This window comes from Coccidioides immitis (genome assembly GCF_000149335.2).
Source record: "Coccidioides immitis RS genomic scaffold supercont3.3, whole genome shotgun sequence".
Lineage (NCBI taxonomy): Eukaryota > Fungi > Ascomycota > Eurotiomycetes > Onygenales > Onygenaceae > Coccidioides > Coccidioides immitis.
In genome coordinates, this window is record NW_004504308.1 from 1,207,993 (window position 1) to 1,226,066 (window position 18,074).

Below are 18,074 nucleotides of genomic sequence, written 5' to 3' on the forward strand. Positions count from 1 at the left end.
GTTGGGGAATACATAAGAAGCCTTTTGGAGCAAAAAGAAGACGTCGATTTGGTTATAGTTTTGTTTGTGTTGATTTTGTTAAAAGTAAATTTGCTGAGTAGCAGCCATCTGGACATACATACCTACAGAGGATACGTGAACTATCTGTCCCTTTTTTTACTTTTCATTTTTATTCTTGAAAGGCAGACAGATAGATAAACAAAGAGGTGATCCAGATAAGAGAGGTCGGATTAGTGGACAAGGATGTCTTCCAAAACATACAACATTCTTACCCTCCCCGGAGACGGGATCGGTCCCGAAATCATGGCTGAAGCTATCAAGGTTCTCCAGGCTTTCTCCTCGCCTAATCTCCGCTTCAACCTGCGTAACGAACTCATCGGCGGCTGCAGCATCGATGCCCATGGCACACCCATTACGGACGCAGTCAAACAGGCCGCTCTCGAATCCGATGCCGTTCTATTTGCTTCCGTCGGTGGACCAAAGTGGGACTCTTCCCGAAGAGGTTTGGAGGGTCCAGAGGGTGGCTTGTTGCAGCTCAGAAAGGTGCTGGATGTCTATGGCAACCTGAGACCGTGCAGCACGGACGTATGCGCGAGTGTGAGTCGGGAATTCAGCCCGTATCGGACAGAAGTCGTTGAGGGTGTGGACTTCGTAGTTTTAAGAGAAAACTGCGGCGGGGCGTATTTCGGGAAGAAAGTTGAAGATGAGGACTATGGTGGGTTCTACAAGTTTTCTCTTTTTTTTTTTTTTTTTTTTTTTTTTTTTTGGGGCGGTTTAGAGAGCCAATACTGATTTTGTTTGTCCGGCAGCGATGGATGAATGGGGCTACTCAACTCAAGAAGTCCAGAGGATTGCCCGTCTCGCAGCCCACGTCGCCCTCAGACACGACCCTCCTTGGCCCGTTATCTCCATGGATAAGGCCAACGTCCTCGCATCTTCCCGTCTCTGGCGCCGCGTCGTGGAAAAGACACTCACCACCGAATTTCCACAAGTCAAATTCTCCCATCAGCTCGCTGACTCTGCTTCACTCATCATGGCTACGAATCCACGGTCGTTGAATGGTGTACTCCTAGCCGATAACACTTTCGGTGACATGCTCTCCGATCAGGCTGGGTCGATCGTTGGTAGTTTGGGGGTCCTACCAAGTGCTAGTTTGAGCGGTATTCCCGGCGAGGAGAGAAAAGACGGCAAGAAGTCATACGCATTATACGAGCCAACGCATGGCTCTGCGCCAACGTGAGTGAATTGCGACCTTTGGATGATCAACACCGCTAGGAAAGCTAACAGACTCGATTAATGTAGGATCGCCGGCAAAAACGTGGCAAACCCACTCGCCATGATTCTCTGCGTTGCAATGATGTTCCGGTACTCATTCAACATGGAACCTGAGGCAAAGGCCATCGAGAATGCTGTCACGGCCACATTGGAGGCTGGCGTTCGCACACCTGACCTTGGAGGAAAGGCGGGAACCACCGACGTCGGTAATGCTATTGTGGCCCACATCAAAAAATCTTTGAGTATATAAAGATGCTCGAATGGCCAAAAGGGAGGAAAGAAAAATTAAAAAGATAAAGCTTCAAAATATTTTTTTAATGAGATGTATACTACATATACCTTATGGATAATGAAATTTGTCCTCGAGAAAGATCATACCTTTCGTGGTGACACCGAGTATATTCAGTTCGGATTCTTCTGTTCAAGAAGCTCTTTGCATATCGGACAATTAAGTGCCCAGGACAGGTATCGGGGTATAATTCCCTGCTGCCAATACCAACACAATTAATCTTTCTTCGCACTGGTGACTGGTGCACGAGCCAAAGGACCCCAGTTCGGTCGCGGGTTGGTTTGATAACGGATGAGACGCTTCTTGTGATGCGCATCCATGGCCTTTCTACCGAGACTTTCGTCAAATACTATATCCAACGTACTCGGATCAGGCCGTTCCAGCGAAGATTCACCGGTTTTGTTAGTTATTGCTCCCTGTTCGCCATTCTCCGGTCCAGTCTTCTCTGTCCGCAGTCGACACACACCGGATCGATAAAGAGCAGCCTCAATCTTCGTGGTTAAGTCCGAGAGGTCCTTTCCAGCTTCAACAGCACTCAGTATATCACGTTTAAGTGATCTTAACCCGGCACCTTCGCCGTCGATGCCAAGCTTTTCTCTACCTCTCCTCATAATCCCCTCACCGGGGCTTCCTTCATTAATGGCCCCTTCTTTGACAGGAGATTTTTGGCGTACCCATTCACGCATTATCTCCCAGATCACACTCCATGGCGCATCGGTACGGATTGAGCCAGGCTTGGCGTGGCTGCGGGTTGATTTGTAGCCGAGGTGGCGAAGAGCGCCACGAAGCGAGTTCTCGGGCATAGTCTGGGTGTGAAGAACTTTGGAAATGGCGCTAGTTATAAAAAAGAACGGGTACGGCTCAATTTGAGCCGGGTCAACTCGTGGAATGAGTAAAGAAGGAGCTGTATTGCTGTCAAGGTCATTGGTGGACGATTCTGGCTCAGGGGTAGGTTCTTTCGATGACCCTCCAAGATTCAAATCTTCTTCAAGAGCAGTGGTCAACATCCCTTCTATGCGACCAAACGTTGGATATGTCTCCCGATCGGCTCCTCCAAGTAAATCAAGAATCCGTTGGACGAAATGAGGGTTATGCAGCGGTCCCGCCCACATTGGGCCAGCAAGGTGAGTCCTGAATCCGCAATGTTCACAGTTAGGGGACACAATCGGAGCTTGGCTCAGGCGATAAACGTAAAACGGATTACCGTTTTTCCCCTCCTTTTGCCGGGTATATGAAAGGCGCTGCGTTGACCAGGCTCCGCAACCGCTATCGCAATTATACACAACCATCGACTTTCCAGCAGTGAACTTCACCTCAGAAGGAGATCTGTGGACACGAACAAACAATCTCGCGTAGAAATCGATAGAAAGAGAAAGCAACGGCTCGATTGCAATACCGTACTTCGCAGCGCTAGTCGCTAGAGCATGCAAGATCAGACGTAAGCCACCTTCGTGCGAGTGGACTCCCTTAATCGGGATGCCACCGTAAAGGGCATATGCCTTCTCCGGATATCCAGTAGCCGCAAAAACTCCAGCGTCTGTACAAGTAACGCACAACATTCCTCCATCGGTGACAGCTTGCACAGCCGCGTCCATGAATGGCGCTGCTGTCCCATAAGGATCGAGATCAACCACGTCGAACTTACCGAAATACGAACCATCTTTATGCGGCTTCTGAGGGCCGAGGATGCTATACATGTATGAGCATGCGTCTCCGTTGTTTGGCCGAACGATATCATCTACTCTGTTATGTTTGATGTTGTTCTTCATCGACGCAATTGCGAGCGCAGAGAGATCGTTTGCCACCACTTGGGTCGCAAATGGAATTTCTTTAGCATAACGAAGTGCTCGTAAGCCCGTTGCGGATAATGCGTCGAGAATGGTGAAGGATGGTGTCCATGGTGTCTCGTTATTCTCTGGAGCATTGGGCTGCTCTTGCTCAGCGACGGAGGGAGCAACCTCCGAGACCGCTGGTGCAGGTATATCCGATCTCTCATCGACGCACGATTTCTTGCTTCCCGTTCCAGTATCCCCGTCAAGCGCTTCCCGTTTTCTTTTTTTCCCCTTGCAGTGACTGTCCCGCCGCTTCAGCTTCTTTTCGTGTTTCTCGGTCTTCATGGCAATGGCATGCTCTCCATACGCACGAATCGCTAACACGCTTAGGTCCCGGTTAAACTGTTGAATGGGATTGTAGAAAACAGCCGGCCTATCTTTATCTTCAGTAGGCCTGTTTTTCCGCTCTTTTTCGGACGAAGACGTGGACTGTCGAGGAACAAGGATATACGCAAGACCCTCTTTCACGGTTTCATATTCTTTGTCGCCATGCCGTACGATCTGCCCTACCTGAGGGATGGATGACAATGTGCCGATTGAGGGGCCCTGCGAAGCCATTCTGCGTGTGGACTGTCCGCTGACGAAACGTTGAAGAGGCACGATGCTTTCACGGTAGATTGGGGTAGGAATATTTGGCAAGATCAGTGTCCTAGGCGACCATATTATATGAACTAACGGCTGTGGGATCGAATTGAGTCGAAACATTGGCTGCCTGCCCTCAACATCCTAGAGCTGATCTCAATGCAAAATTTGGTTTAATTCTTGATCGCTTTTTAGAGTTCCGGCTCAAACTCTTAACGGCGCACAGACCACCTCGCATACCAATACGCCTTGACCGCATGTCGGTTAACCTTTGACCACTCCGGCTCTTGACATGTAATATGTACAAGTTGATAGCTGGCACTACGGGAACGTCAATGATATGAAAATATGAACCATTCGAACCTCTTACCTTTCCCTATGCTCTTGCTCGGATTATGAAATGTCAGCTTGTTGATATTGTTTGTGGGAGAGCGCAGCCAATATAAGTTGCAAATATAGCAAACATCAAAAGAGCCAATCAAAGTATCAGAATTTTGATAGGGTGTCAGGTGAAAGTACCACTAGCCACAATGTTATTCTCATAGTAAAGAACTCTTGTGAAGGGGGACGACTATCTGGACTGGTTTCATAGAGCAAGCCCTCTCCAGCTTCATTGACCCAGTCTTCTATAGAGTTGGCAGCAAAATATCAGTACGGTAAAGTCATGGCTAGGAACACATCTGATACTGTGTCATGGCATCATGGGGTTATGCACTTTTTTCCGTGTCTGAGAAGAATTTTAAGTTCCTGATGTCTTGCTAAACACAAAGCTCCCACATGACAGTGTTGTTGTACGTGAGGGAACAGCGCACTGGTCTAGCACCTAATCAGATTAAGTGAGTGGCTTACCTAGTTGCTTAACAGCTTGTGTCTGATAGGTAAGTTATTGTCAAAGGGTAAGTACCTGTAGCACAAGACCATATTAAAAATAAAGGTGAATAAAAGCGTATGCTGCAAAGAGATATCAAGCATGGAACCAAGTAGAGACAAAAAGCAGCAAGCTAAGAAGGAAGCCAAGAAAAGGCTCAGAAGCCTGAAGAACAAACTAGATAAGGAAGGACAGGCCTGTAGGTGTGAGGATCTTCAAGGAGAGAACCTTCTAGGAAGGCCTGCCAAAATAGGAAGGCGGATTCGCCTGTTCTGCCCTCGGTGCCAAGCCGTCAGGACCTGCTTGTGAGGTCTTGAGGGTTGGTAACTGGGAAAAGTCAAACAGCTCCATAAGGCTGTCCAGTGAAGACTTTGAATGTCCTCAGGGCTTGGATCAATGTGGATTCCGACAGTTAAAGCTCCGAGAAACCCGCAGAAGAACCCCGAAAAAGAGATGTTCTGTCCTGAGGACCTTGTTAGCACCACAAAACAGTCAAGCCCTGCACTTCAGATCTCATCACTTGCAACTACAGTCTACCTATCTCACTGGGGAGAGGAATCGTGAATTATTTCATACCAGTATGGAGTCCATTATTGACATTTGACATACATCATGCCATGTTTTCTTTGAGGATGTCGTGAGGCTTATGGCAAGCTGATATTGCCTAAAGGGGGCCATCATCCATTTAAGAGAAAACAATCTGCGAATTTTGGGTGCTGCTTCAAAGAGGAGTTTTTTGATATACTGACTCGTTCAGCGGCTCCACAGATTTCTTTTGATGTTGATACCCAGTTGATATCACTAGCCAAGCAGTGCTAAGGCCCAGATATAATATTCTTCTCATAATATTATTCTGTTTGTGATGTCCGGCTCCACCAATGTTGATGTCTAGCTAACATAGCTTTTCAGGTGATATTGAGGTGCCATGAGATTTTAGGGCGAGAAAAAAAGCTAACCACTATGCCACTAGGCCAAAAGAGAACATTCTCTGGTGGCCCTAGCCACTAGACGGTAGCTAAGGCCTACACTGGTCTGACACAGAACTCTTTGGCAGTGGCATTGTGTTGTGTCCTAACATTGAGAACTGATGATATTCCTGGGTAGGCCGGAGATCACTGTCACTCCCGGGAGCGACCCAAAGAACGAACTCTACCTCAACTCCATCCTAGCGTTCGGTCGACAAGTGCTCTGGACAGGTTTACGCATGCCTCTCTCATACCTTCCGCTGTGGTGTCGGAGATTGGTGAAGTGGGAGCCTCCGTGGACAACCGATGTGCTCGTGATGCTGCTGCACTTCGTGTACTGTGGAGTTCTACCATCACATTCGAAAACCAACTGCTTCCAGACCCACGTTATCACCAATGAATTATCAATTGGAAGTGCTCAACTATCGCTGCTGATTTTCTTTCCAACCAACTCGGACTCCATTGAGGGGTACATTTCGTGAGACTCCCGCTCAGTCCGAAATCCTTGACCCAAACGCACAGACTTCACGTTTGGTAGGTACTGGCCAAGAGCTGCTTGGTTTCATTCTGGCTTGAATCCCGGTTACGGAATCCTTGTATGGGACCGAGGCTTTGCCACTGTTCATCAATGGAGTCTGACGTCGGGGTCTCAGAGAATCGGCCAAGGGGGGCAACACCATTGGAACTTGCTACGTTCCACATGAAGAGCGCCACGATCGATAGTGGTGTCGGGAGCGGTCACACCGAGCCTGCTAGCAGCTCTGGAAGCCTTCAAATGGCCTACAAAGTTATCTTGGATGATTCAATGAGCTGGCTGGAGTTCCTCAGTCATTGACCAAATTTTTTCCTGCTGTTTACCACAGTAATTAATCTTGTTGTGGCCATTGCTCTTTTCTCGAAGTGGTTTGATACTTGTGTGATCTTGTATTTGTTTTTGGTGGCCATTTTGCTTTTGTTCTGCTCATTTGGCTCGGCCAAGCTCCGGGATGTACAACGACGGTATCTTGAGGCTGGCTGGCCAAAACGCTGTCAATGTATGTACGTACAACAGCGGGGGTCTTGAGGCTGGCTGATCAAGACACTGTCGATGTATATACATACAACGGCAGGTGTTTTGAAAGTGGCTAGCTGTCAAGGCCACTCGAGAGGTGATTCACCCATGACAAACAGGGGTTCGCGATGCTGAACAGCCATTGCCACTTTGTTGTCAAACGTCAACCTTGCTCAATATCCTTCCTTTTTCTTTCAGTTGTTAACCCCTATTGGAGGTGTCTTGAGCAATATCACTTGAGAACTGACATTGGCATGCTTTTTCCGCGCTTTTACGCACTTCTCCCCGATCTTCCATGCCCCCCACCATCAATCGTCGGAGAAATCTGTGGCAAAGTTAGCTAAAAGAGAAGAATATAAATAGTGCCCATTTCCCAAGGCTATCCATTTCCTTTAACAACACCATATCTCTTTACATTTCTCCATTTGAAGCCAAGAAGGTTCTCTTCTAAATCCAGTTCAGTTTTGCCAACATCAGCTTTAAAGTTGCTATCCAACAATATGGTTGCTGTTAACACGGTTGAATTCTACCCCGAAAAAGATTATGGAGGTGCAGCTGTAGCCTCCGAACTCAACAAAGTCGAGCACCTCGCCTTAGGGACTAAATATTTGTCCTACCATCTCGGAAGCGGGACTAAGTTACTTGTGTGGAATCACAGTAACTACTACGACCAGGAGCAATGGGTTAGCGACAAGTCTAGCCTCCCAGCAGGCAAGCAGTGCTATAAAGTCCTCGCGGGCGCCACGAGGGTTATTGGCTTTAGATTCAAGGATGCCACCGGGGGTGCCCAGAAAGCCTACTCTCTTACCTTGAATATCCACGACATTGGTCAAGTCACCTTATATTCCAACGAGTCCGACCAATTCGCGATCGCTGGTACCATGCCGCAAGATGGTCCGCCCGTGACGACTGCCGTGTATGTCCGAGATATGAGGACAGGAATCTACATTGTTCAGGGATCTATCTATTTCAAATGGGATAGTGACCGCCAAAAAGTTGTGATTGCAGACGAACTGAATTGGCCGAAGCAGCTGAAGCATGAAGAAGATGGCAATGACGACTTTACTATTACTTTGATTTCGAAGGATCCATAATAAGTTACGATAATGGTTTCTCTGAGATTGGAATACGGCAATGGATGTGGGAATGCGGTGATGTTGAAAGGACGGGGTTCTTATTTCATGTCTACGCTCTCTTTTGCTAGCTGTGCACTTAATGTTATCTGATATCAGAATGAAAACGTATACTCTCTGGCTCGGTGACCGCATTGTGGAAGGTACGCGGAGGAAGGCTCAACTGTCCAAGTGCTAAATCTCTGCTGCCTATGTCTGTAATGTTTGATGGAAACTCGCTAGATTCTACGCGTGTCTCGGTCCTAGTACAACCCAGGTCTAGTGGAGAGGGCAGTGGCAAACCTTCATCATCCTCAATGGACTATTGGTTCGCCCGGTGCTATCGACTGAACATTTTGATCCACGATCGCTTCCGGACTATGCCCCCTTATGGACATCCGTTGACTAAATATGGCATCGATTTGCGAATCACATCGTATCCACCTGGTTATCGCATTTGGAGATTCTATATTCTGTTAGAATCAAGGCAATAGATTAACCACCCGATGATATGATACCACCATAGGCCACTTGAAGCCATCCCACTATAGGAAATACATTTTGCGCGAGCGAACGTCCAGGAGTATAGCCTGATTGCAAAAGTAGTTCATAAAGTGTTGGAAGAGCAGGATACGAGAGGCTTCTGAACATTCTGCCCAAAATTAGACACCGCCACGTCTCCATGGTAAATGGGATATCGCTTCTTAGACACGAGGTATTTCTACTCGTGTTTTATCCCAGCGTATGTGATCTTGTTGTTACGCATTCCTTTGTACTTGAAAAATAGAGAAATGCAGCGATCTATTGGCACGGCGGATTGAGGTTGTGGACTAGAACATCCACACGAGACGAGCCATATTTCTAATTCTCCCACGCCTCCTTTCTCCAACACGGGTCACCTTTCAGCGAGAAAGCAGCAATGTCATTTCTCTTGGTATATCCAGCGTTTCGACGCAATGTTCAGGTCAGTGACACGGCCGGAGAAAAGCGGTCAATATGGTTACAAGTAGCTCGCAGAAAGTAGGGACCCAGCCATCGTTAAACTCCTCGATAATTTATCGAAGAAAGATTGACTATTTTCTCAGTCAGCTAGTGGAAAAGATGGTTGAAAGAACATTGACAAAACAAGGACCTGCCGCGGCAAAGGTTGCGAAACAGGAGGCAGAGGAGCGCAAAGGGAAAAATGATGCTTCCATGCGTGAGGCAAATAATCAAAAACCGCAAGGAGGTAGTAAAGAAGAAGGAAAGGAATAGGTTTGGGGTTTCCAGGTAAGGAGCATGTTTGTGTTTATATGAAGCGTCGAATCTCATAAACTATTAGGAGGGATCGAATGCCTCTTGAAGCTTGTCTAGATATGCCTTTCTGTCGGTAATCTTTTGGACTGGCAAGTCAGATGCATCTCGTGACCAATACTTATGCATCATGAGGAAGAAGTTGCTGTCTTGGAAATGGCCTTTCTCGAAGATCGGTTGGATATGCTTATAAAAAATGGAATGCAGCCCTGTTGGGCTTCGGAGGGCGAGGATATACCAGAAAGTGCCGGATTCCCAGCATTTATTCATTATCGATGAGCAGTTGAAATCCTTCTCCGAGTGATGTTCAAGTATCCGCGCATGAGATATATCTCTTTCCTCTTCTGTAAAAATTTGCATGAACTCCTGCCGAAGCGCATTGTAAGCCTCGGGGTCAATCACGTCCACGGCTTGGCTGGTGAGCCAATATGGAAGCTGCATAAACTCAAGAGGCTGTGAAGCAGCCCATTCCAGATCTATGATGTATTCAATATTCCAATTCTTATCAACGAGGATGTTACTCGCATGCATATCAGTTAATTGAAAAATGAATGGCCCGCTGTTGAGTCCTTGCTCAAAAAGCTCCTGGGACACAGCGCGCAGTGTTGTAAGTGCGGACATCTGCATTACGCAGTCAATGAAGTCGTTGGCGGCATTTTATTCGTGGCGTAGCCGGCTGTCATGGCACGATAATAAGGCATTGACGTAAGAGTCAACAGTAGGGAATGTCTGACCTCGATTTATGTCAATGGGTATATTCTCATTCTCTAGGTCTTGTAGCTCCATGGTAATTGGTCGGTTGGTTAGCTGTAGAAAGCCCTGGTCGTCGACCACAAATGATCGTATCCTTGGGAGAGGAATGCGGCTCAAGGTGAGCATAATTCGGGATAGATCTGGGAAGAGATTATTTCGCAAGTGTATATTGCTGCAGAGGGCATTCCAGGTATTTGAGAGCATCACGCCATCCTCTCTTTTTATGTATTCCACAATAACGTACGGGCCGATCTCGCTTAGATTAAAGTTCCGTCGAGGAATGTAAGCAGACTGAATGGAAAGCCCTAGCAAGGAACGCAGCTTACATCGAAGATGATGGAACACACGTCGGAACAGTGATAAATGGTCTACTGCAGTAAACTGGTCATGTTAACTCAGGTCAACTGGTCTTATCAAGCGTGGACCTACATGTCGGCCCTTTGACAGAACAAAACCATAGAGATGAGGAATAGGTACGCTTGGGCACTCCCTCCGAAGCCAGGCATATGTTCCCGCCTCACAGCAGACATTCTCATCACTGTTTCCAGGGCGAGCATATTCACCGACTCTGTAGGGAAGAGGTAATCGGACAAGGACACGATTTGCCGGTGTGGTCACGGGGGACGCAGAGATTGAAACTTCCATGCATCCATTCGCCCCTTGGAGCAGCAATACATGATGCTGAATCCTTCAAACCGAGGTGATTGACAACAAGAGCCTCAACCTGGCTGCAATTCTGCTGAATGTAGCTGAAGAACTTGTTCCGTTCTGGCCAGTATGTCAGCTTGTGGAGGACATTGATTTCTTTCTTTTCAGCTTCGGAATAGGTGATCTCTCCCCGGAGAAGACGACGGGCACGAGACATAAATCAATAGAACAACACAATATTCCAAATAAATGCCCTATACAACACCTCTTCACCAGCTAGTCAATGGGAGATTTGCTTGCGGAAGAAACCCCAGGAAGTCAGTGTGAAGCTGCCCCTGGTGCCAAGCTTTGCCAAGCCTTTTCGCGTCCCAAGAAGTTAAACTTTGCCAACAACTTTCTGTGTTGATTATCTTGTCTCTTCTGACACATAGTTCGGAGTAGTTAAACTACAGTACCTCAAAAACTAAGTTCTAAGTAGCTTTCTGAGGTCACCGCTCTATTAAGGCTACTATCAACACAAAGCTGCCGAGAGGCTATTTTCAGATGTTTAACTTGATGATCAAGAAAAGGGTATTTGGTTGCCATCCTTAGTCACACTACAGAGTACAGGGTAATCATCTCATGCGAGACATCTTCTGAATGGTGAATTAGTAGCAAACTTGGCAAAATTTCAGTAGATAGTTTCCAGATGAGTGTATTTGATTCATAAGCAGGATTGCTTCTCAAAAGTTGCGTGCAGCATGAGGCTTCATGTATCACAGGACGGTATTCATGCCTTACACCGGTCTTATAGTATCAAAATAAATTTAGTTCGATGAAAATATTTGCCATTGCTTCCCCTTGATTCTTTCAATGACTTTCAGACGCACTACCATTTGTGGCCTAACGGATAGGTCCATCATATCGAGCTGTGTCCCGATCACTGGAGGTCTCGCCTCTTATAGTATTTAAAATCACTTAAATGATAGTCCTCAAGGAAAATACAGGTAGAATCCTGGTAAAGAGTGCCAAAAGTATTTCGTATCAATCAACGATGACAGGTCATGCATATATCCCGCGGGCCATATCGGCAGCACTTGGTTCCGTCACATTCATAGAAATCCCGTCCGTCTCCACCGGGGCCATATTTCACAACCTGAGTCTCACAGCCGCAGTATTGTCCCGGTTTTGTACCGGGTGCACATCTACAACCCGTTTTGCAGGATCTAGCGTCCAGTCGATCGGGGGTGACGGATGCAGTGACGAGAGTAAGCGCGCTGGCAATGACCGCGATGACGGTGAGGCGCATGGTGAAGCCGTAGGAAGAGCTTTTCGGTTCGAGGTATTCGGGGATTTCAAGTCTTGTAAAGGTGGTTGTAGGAAAACGGTATGCTTGAGGGCCCTTCAAACGCCGAGTTAGCGCCTGCTTCTGGATATTTTGCGGGAGTTGACTTACTGCTCTGGAGCCGGGAAGGTCAAGGAGAGGCAGCGAGCTTGAAGCTTGAAAATTCTCTCAGTCTGACTTGCCATCGGAGCGGAACAGCACCCGCTTTATATATCTTTGTTGTTTGCTCGCCATTCTGCTCTGCGGCTCTGCGACTCTGAGAGCTCCACCTGACGCTCTTTGTCAGAGCCTCGGCCTCCTCCCTCTCACACTTTAGCATTTCCTCGTGGTCCAGGATCTCAGCTCGCTGGTGACAAGAATCAAGATCGTCTACCACTTCATTGGTGGGTAAAAGAATATAAATCTCACTACATCCGCCTCGGGAACGAGGTATTTGTCAGTGAGTCCACAGCTGACATGCTTGAAGCCAAAATGCCAAAAATTGATCGACAATTTGGAAATGAATGCCCTCCAAACGTCCATCTAGTATCCCTGTGAGTGTGACGGCAAGGACCAATGCCCCAGCGCACACGAACCGAAATTTCACAAACCCGCTAGTTTGGGGAGGAAGTTGATTGACAATTCATTGATCAGCAACCTCGAGAGAAGTTAGCTGCAGCAAGACAGACCTAACCCTTGACTCTGAACAAGCGGTGGCCGCAATGATTTAAAGGAGCTTATGCTTGAACTCCGCGTCCAATACTCCGTAAATCTCCACTTTCGCATTAGGTTACCTCACTAGGGTTAGCGCGTAATGGAAGTATTCCAAAAAGTAACTAGTGTACGGTGTGGTGTATCCTATCTTCGACCGAGACGGGCAGAATCGACCAGGAAGAGCTGAGAGAAAATTTTCTGTCGCAGAACATCACTCGACAGAAGCAGATTGATCCGGTCGGGCGATATAAGGGCCTCAATGGCTCTGAAATGATAAACGGCAGAATCCATGTCCGCGTCGGATGGGCCTCCACTTTGGACCCCCGCTGAGCAGTTTCCCCTACGACGAGATGGAAAGGGCGAAACGATCTTCTATCTCATAGGTCTGTGGAACAACAGTGGCAAAGAAAGCGGGCAAGTCAGAAGGGTTGCAGGTTGGTATGTCGAAGACGGAAAATCTGGAACCCCTGAATGCGGGTGTAGGAGTCAATTATGATACCAACGCCCAGTCTACAGAAGACTGGACTATGGAATCTGATAAAACATCAGAGGAGATGGGCAAAAATTAACAAAGCAGCATCAAAGTTATATCTTCTTACTCTTGAGCCTTAGTAACGGGAACTTTGTCTAGAACCTGGTGGGCAGCTGTCTTCATGAAGCCAGAAAATCCCCAGTTGCTGGATGCACTTGAGCTTTCTCTGAGGCAGTAACTCTTTTGCATTGGCGGATGGCCTTTAGGAGCTATGGGGATGTTTGAAAAGCCACCTTCTCTCTGGTGGTGTCCCTACAATGCACCTTGAGGTCCTCTGTCTTTTGCAGCCACCCAAAGGGGAATGAGTCTGACGAGTAGGAGAGGTACAGAGTAAAAAGTTCCATCATGAGCCAGCCAACCTTCTCCGGGTGATCCAGTGGATACCTTTCTGACTGCATGACAGGATGCCAATGGAAAATATCTGCTGCTTTTTACTCTGATGGATAGCTGTTGTCTTTTGATGTGTTGATGAAGGCGTGAAGAGCAGCAGCAGGCACCCAGCACGTGACTCACCACCAATGGGAAGCAGTGACGCACCCGGCCATCGGTAGCCATGATTGACACCAGAAATAAGAAGAAGAACCAACACGCTCAGATAATCAAGACAGTCTGTTCATCAAGTAGATATCATGAATAGTGGGCGGGAAAGATAGCCCTGCCTCAGATACTGTTGGGAACAAAGAGGAAGAGAGGCGCCCAGCTTTTTTCTCCCCCAGGAGAGAAGACAAAAAGTGGTCTCTGCCACATTTTGAGGGAAGGTGGAAGTACTGGGCGAGCAAAGAGTGGATTCATCTTCCAGTCACCCTCCAAAATAGGTCAAGGGAAGTCATGATGCAGTCACCCCAATGAATCAACCAATCTGAGGAAGAAACAAAAAGATGGGAAGCATGACACTGACGGGGGGTAGAGGAACTGATCAACACTTCCATTCTCAGGGGTAGCAACACTGGCTTGTGTTTCTGGATGAGATGTAATGAACTGATTCACTATGAGTTTTTTTGAGCAGCGGACAGCCGCAAGAAGAGCTTCTGGAGGATAGTATCAAGTCAAATTCTTGATCGAACTTGTATTCTTGAGATTATCTCTCCTGAATCCACAGATAACTCATGGCGTGAAACACAGTTCTCCTTCAGGGAACATGACTGTGGGCACAAGATGCTCCATGCTGTTATCGACTTTCCTGTGTTTATGAGCTACACGAGTTTAGCCTCGCAACATTAGCTTTCGCTTTCAGCTGACCAAATATGGCCCAAGCAGCGGGATCTGGGAATATATGTTATCCCAAGTTTTAGCTTCCCATCCGGACCCAAGACCACCTCTTCCAACCACTCCCAGCCCTCCTGAAAGCCAGAGGGCTGTTCCAGCGACTGTAATTCCCGCGATGATCCATCTTCGCCGTTTCTGCCTATGCAACCTTTCAACCTGTTGTGGGTTTCCAAGAAAGCCCGCGGTGGCACCACGGCGTTTTTCCATTGCCCTGTCCAAAGTAGCCATTTCCCTCCAGCCCATCCAATGAGCCCAACCACCGACAAAGTGCCACACGCCGATTCCCACAAATGCAACGTACCATGCCCCCACTGTCCAGGGGGATCTGGCAACTCCGTGGGCTACATAACCCAGTCCAACACTAGAGCTGCCTCCATCGACGTACCACGGTCCAATACGGTTTACAAGGACATGTAGTCCTAAAAACGGCACGAAAAAATATCCCAGCTTTGCTTGAATGCTTGATCTATTGGACCTTCTCAGTGCTTTGCGTTGCTGGCGTGTCTCCGCGCCATAGAGCCTCGCACATCGGGATTGACGGACGAATCGGAGGGCGATTCCCGAAGCAATGTGTGCAAGAATGGGCACCGTAAGTAAAGCCGGTTCAAGGACAGGAGCTTGATATATTGGGCGGGTGAGAAGCAGGTAGGTTTCGCTGGCTTCGATCGACTGAGTAGCAAGAGGTATTAAAGAGGTATTGACAAGGTGCAGCCCAAAAAATATCGACGGAGGGTAGGTGGAGTATCTTTGAACTTGGGACACTAAATTCTCCCGAGAGTCCGTCAGCTTTAAATCCCGGTCCCTTTCAACTCGTGGAGGATGAAGAATCATACACCAATATTCCCAACTACGGCCGCTTAAACCCAACTGCGTCCCCGCGACTTGTCCACTTTGCGAAGCATCGACGCTATTTTCCGGTGGTTTCGGAGTGTACAGTCCGTTTTCAAGCGCAGATAACACTTCTTCGTCGGGGACCGGCTCTAACTCGTGGAGATACGGCGAGGAATCTTCTGGCTCGCCCATTGTGAAAGCAGAATTGTTCTTACTCGAATGCGAGTATCATGCGTAAGATGCAGCCGGGTACATCATCCACATAAGCAAACGCCCGGTTCCCTGCGCCCAGAGAGACTATAGGTAACTTGTAACGGGATATGTAGGGCTCGGGAGAGCTCCTAGCACGCTCGTCTCTTTGTAACCAGGTTGCCAAGTACGTCCTGGGCTACCACAAACTCCAATGACAGTCCTGACAGGCTACTCCGAAGTACAAAGCTTAATTTAGGGCACCGATCGTGCTTTGCAGGTCTCCGTTCACTCTTTCAAGATTGCTGGAGAATGACGGATGGAATCCAAGGTTGGTTTTGGTTTTAGTCATCCACCGTCCCCGCCGCCTATTGGGCAGCTATGCGGGATTTCGCTAGCCTTTAAAGAGGCTAGTGCTGCATGTATATTACATGCATCCTTTCAAGTTCATGATTTAATGTCCGGCTCAGCTCCTCCTAGCATGTTCTAGGGGTCCCCTGAGCCTGATTTTACAGTGCTGTATACCCAAAGGAACTCAGTGCTTTGCCTAGGTGATCTCATCTCTGTTGACGGCCTCAAATTGCCCAAGAAGCCTGGTGTTAATCATGAATTTGGCAGCCTTGATTGTGAGTTTTGGCATGTTAAGGATCTTCTTCAGATCCTCTTCTCTGTCTGGCCCACCATGCTCCTGGCCAAACATCTCTTTCCTTAGCTGGGTATACCTGCGGCAAGCTAACAGAATGCGGCGGCCTGTCTGAAGATACCCAATGTTTCATTAAAAGATCTCGAGACAGTCTAGAGGGAACAGAGAAGACATTATTTCTCAACTTCATTCGGTTCATGCACAAGTGGCTGCCTGAAGAGCGAAGGACTGCCAAAGAACTTCTTGACGATCCTTGGTTGAATGGGCAACTGGACTGAAGGTAGGAAGCTGAAGAGTGTAGGCACTGGGTCCATAGCAAGAGAGGAGGAAGAATCACGCGGCGAGATCGTAGACATCGTGGTAGGGAGCAACAGCTTGCTGACGCAGGAATCTCTTAGGAAACTCTTAAACCTCCTGCATTCCCTGCGCAGGTTGAGAGAGGGGCTCTGTTGGGATCTCTCTTTTTGACCAATGAGAGACATTGTTGAGACGCTGCTGCAAGGAAAGCCGGTTGCAAGGCCGATGATGCACATCAGCGGATCACACAAGTAGGCATGATTTGGATGACTCATGAGTCCCATTGACATCCTTCCTCAACTTGTCTTGCCCGGGACGGAGGTGGGCGAGTAGGACGGACAGGCAGGCTGACGGAACGGCCGGGAACTTCACATGGTGGCAGAGCAAGAGCTACAAATAGGCTGCATTCCATCCATCACACTAAAAAGCCAGGCTCTAAGATATGACTATAGGGAAATTTCCTTGCTTTTCCTTTGTCTGAATACGTCTCGCACTAAGAAAGGCTCAGGCACCACCTGCTACGTGAACTCCAATCATATTCCTTTGCCTTCACCTGGTTTCCTGCCCCCAGGAGAAGCCTGAACAATGTTGTTCCATCCCATTTGTTGCCTGCTTCCTGGGAATCACATACCACTCCTTGTTGCTGAATGATCCATCATCCCGCTGGTAGTGGCTGATATGGTCGACCTTATGGAACATGTCACACAGCTTACTAGCACTATGTTTACATCTACCAATGTGTGTGAACTGTACAAAGAGCGCAGAAGCTGCAATGGACATTATGCTGATGACATTGCTCAATGGAATCAATTCATTGGTGTGTGATGAGTGGGATGGACAACTTCAAAGCCTGCTTAAATCTGCTCTTGTGAGTCAGCAAATACTGGGGTAAAGTGAAGATCCTCCATTATAGTTGGCATGCTTGTGGTGAGAAATATTGCAAAACATTGGGCGCCCCTGCGAATCGAGATTCCTGATGGGATGAGGCAAAGGTTAAAATTAACCAACTGGTTCTCTGAAGAATGAATACCCCAGGCTCGCGATGTATCTGCCAGGACCCCAATCCCATCAGTCAAGCTGCTCCCGAAAATTTGGGAGACTGGACGCGCCAAGACATGAGGCGCAATGATCCAGCGCAAGTGGAGCTCTTGGTTGCAGAACTCACTGTAGATGAGTTGCCTTATGGTTACAGTTTTGACAAGATTTGGCCTCCTTGTTCGTGCAAGTTTTGCGGCATCCACAAGGCTATAAAGACCTGAGTCACTCCCCAAGAAAGATCTTGGTCTTGTTCAACATAAATCAGTCCTTTACAGCACTGAGGACGAACAGCTATCTGCTGATGGCTTGAGGGGCAACTGGGGGAGCAATGGCCAAGAGAATAACTAGGAGCGTGATGGCCGGGAGGGTGATCAGACGGTGAACAAGCAAGTGACCCAGGGAGCGATCGAGAGGAAATTGTTCAAGAGAGTGAGCAGGTGAGTGGCTCAAGGAGTGATCAAGACAGCAATGGCCAGGGGGGCGACCAGGAGAACGGCCAGGAGAGTGACCCAGGGAGCAATCAAGAGGAAAGCATTCGAGTAGGCTGGTGTTGTTGCAACTCTCAGAGTCAAATGTCTGGTCCGCTATGGGGC

General features: G+C 47.9%; 9 protein-coding genes across 9 annotated transcripts; 4 read left to right on the forward strand and 5 right to left on the reverse strand.

The window, feature by feature from the left end:
* The first annotated feature begins 57 nt into the window (after nucleotides 1-57).
* CIMG_08476 (3-isopropylmalate dehydrogenase B) lies at nucleotides 58-1,645 on the forward strand. Its single transcript, XM_001241312.2, has 3 exons — nucleotides 58-715; nucleotides 810-1,236; nucleotides 1,303-1,645. The coding sequence occupies exons 1-3, from the start codon at nucleotides 244-246 to the stop codon at nucleotides 1,523-1,525; spliced, it is 1,122 nt and encodes a 373-aa protein (XP_001241313.2). The 5' UTR covers nucleotides 58-243; the 3' UTR covers nucleotides 1,526-1,645.
* Nucleotides 1,646-1,779: 134 nt separating this feature from the next.
* On the reverse strand, nucleotides 1,780-4,101 carry CIMG_08475 (N2,N2-dimethylguanosine tRNA methyltransferase; the record flags this gene model as incomplete). Its single annotated transcript, XM_001241311.2, has 1 exon — nucleotides 1,780-4,101. The coding sequence occupies one exon, from the start codon at nucleotides 4,099-4,101 to the stop codon at nucleotides 1,780-1,782; it is 2,322 nt and encodes a 773-aa protein (XP_001241312.2).
* Nucleotides 4,102-5,244: 1,143 nt separating this feature from the next.
* On the forward strand, nucleotides 5,245-7,244 carry CIMG_08474 (uncharacterized protein). The gene is made up of 3 exons (XM_001241310.2): nucleotides 5,245-5,424; nucleotides 5,517-5,701; nucleotides 5,756-7,244. Exon 3 carries the CDS (start codon nucleotides 5,934-5,936, stop codon nucleotides 6,291-6,293), a length of 360 nt encoding a protein of 119 aa, XP_001241311.2. The 5' UTR covers nucleotides 5,245-5,424; nucleotides 5,517-5,701; nucleotides 5,756-5,933; the 3' UTR covers nucleotides 6,294-7,244.
* A 118-nt stretch (nucleotides 7,245-7,362) lies between these two features.
* CIMG_08473 (uncharacterized protein) lies at nucleotides 7,363-7,956 on the forward strand (the record flags this gene model as incomplete). Its single annotated transcript, XM_001241309.1, has 1 exon — nucleotides 7,363-7,956. One exon carries the CDS (start codon nucleotides 7,363-7,365, stop codon nucleotides 7,954-7,956), a length of 594 nt encoding a protein of 197 aa, XP_001241310.1.
* A 1,335-nt stretch (nucleotides 7,957-9,291) lies between these two features.
* CIMG_08472 (uncharacterized protein) lies at nucleotides 9,292-11,084 on the reverse strand (the record flags this gene model as incomplete). The annotated part of the gene is made up of 3 exons (XM_001241308.2): nucleotides 10,450-11,084; nucleotides 9,973-10,401; nucleotides 9,292-9,888 (listed from the first exon to the last, which is right to left on the reverse strand). The coding sequence occupies exons 1-3, from the start codon at nucleotides 10,663-10,665 to the stop codon at nucleotides 9,292-9,294; spliced, it is 1,242 nt and encodes a 413-aa protein (XP_001241309.2). The 5' UTR covers nucleotides 10,666-11,084.
* Nucleotides 11,085-11,695: 611 nt separating this feature from the next.
* Nucleotides 11,696-12,311, reverse strand: CIMG_08471 (uncharacterized protein; the record flags this gene model as incomplete). The annotated part of the gene is made up of 2 exons (XM_001241307.2): nucleotides 11,696-12,049; nucleotides 12,171-12,311. 2 exons carry the CDS (start codon nucleotides 12,309-12,311, stop codon nucleotides 11,696-11,698), a joined length of 495 nt encoding a protein of 164 aa, XP_001241308.2.
* Nucleotides 12,312-12,734: 423 nt separating this feature from the next.
* CIMG_12181 (uncharacterized protein) lies at nucleotides 12,735-13,772 on the reverse strand (the record flags this gene model as incomplete). The annotated part of the gene is made up of 4 exons (XM_012358587.1): nucleotides 12,735-13,219; nucleotides 13,285-13,426; nucleotides 13,474-13,609; nucleotides 13,731-13,772. The coding sequence occupies 4 exons, from the start codon at nucleotides 13,770-13,772 to the stop codon at nucleotides 13,105-13,107; spliced, it is 435 nt and encodes a 144-aa protein (XP_012214010.1). The 3' UTR covers nucleotides 12,735-13,104.
* Nucleotides 13,773-14,243: 471 nt separating this feature from the next.
* Nucleotides 14,244-15,783, reverse strand: CIMG_08470 (uncharacterized protein). The gene is made up of 2 exons (XM_001241306.2): nucleotides 15,317-15,783; nucleotides 14,244-15,244 (listed from the first exon to the last, which is right to left on the reverse strand). The coding sequence occupies exons 1-2, from the start codon at nucleotides 15,504-15,506 to the stop codon at nucleotides 14,448-14,450; spliced, it is 987 nt and encodes a 328-aa protein (XP_001241307.2). The 5' UTR covers nucleotides 15,507-15,783; the 3' UTR covers nucleotides 14,244-14,447.
* Nucleotides 15,784-15,968: 185 nt separating this feature from the next.
* On the forward strand, nucleotides 15,969-17,029 carry CIMG_12180 (uncharacterized protein). Its single transcript, XM_012358586.1, has 3 exons — nucleotides 15,969-16,129; nucleotides 16,264-16,426; nucleotides 16,545-17,029. The coding sequence occupies exon 3, from the start codon at nucleotides 16,816-16,818 to the stop codon at nucleotides 17,023-17,025; it is 210 nt and encodes a 69-aa protein (XP_012214009.1). The 5' UTR covers nucleotides 15,969-16,129; nucleotides 16,264-16,426; nucleotides 16,545-16,815; the 3' UTR covers nucleotides 17,026-17,029.
* The last annotated feature ends 1,045 nt before the right edge of the window (nucleotides 17,030-18,074 follow it).

What these genes read in the sequence shown, in the direction of transcription:
- CIMG_08476 (XM_001241312.2), top strand. Translation starts at nt 244, where the DNA reads ATGTCTTCCAAAACATACAACATTCTTACCCTCCCCGGAGACGGGATC. An exon ending in AGTTGAAGATGAGGACTATG is followed by an intron (nt 716 to 809) that starts GTGGGTTCTACA and finishes TTTGTCCGGCAG; the next exon opens with CGATGGATGAATGGGGCTAC. An exon ending in ACGCATGGCTCTGCGCCAAC is followed by an intron (nt 1,237 to 1,302) that starts GTGAGTGAATTG and finishes CGATTAATGTAG; the next exon opens with GATCGCCGGCAAAAACGTGG.
- CIMG_08474 (XM_001241310.2), top strand. Translation starts at nt 5,934, where the DNA reads ATGATATTCCTGGGTAGGCCGGAGATCACTGTCACTCCCGGGAGCGAC.
- CIMG_08470 (XM_001241306.2), bottom strand. Translation starts at nt 15,506, where the DNA reads ATGGGCGAGCCAGAAGATTCCTCGCCGTATCTCCACGAGTTAGAGCCG. An exon ending in CCGTAGTTGGGAATATTGGT is followed by an intron (nt 15,245 to 15,316) that starts GTATGATTCTTC and finishes GGGAGAATTTAG; the next exon opens with TGTCCCAAGTTCAAAGATAC.
- CIMG_12180 (XM_012358586.1), top strand. Translation starts at nt 16,816, where the DNA reads ATGGTGGCAGAGCAAGAGCTACAAATAGGCTGCATTCCATCCATCACA.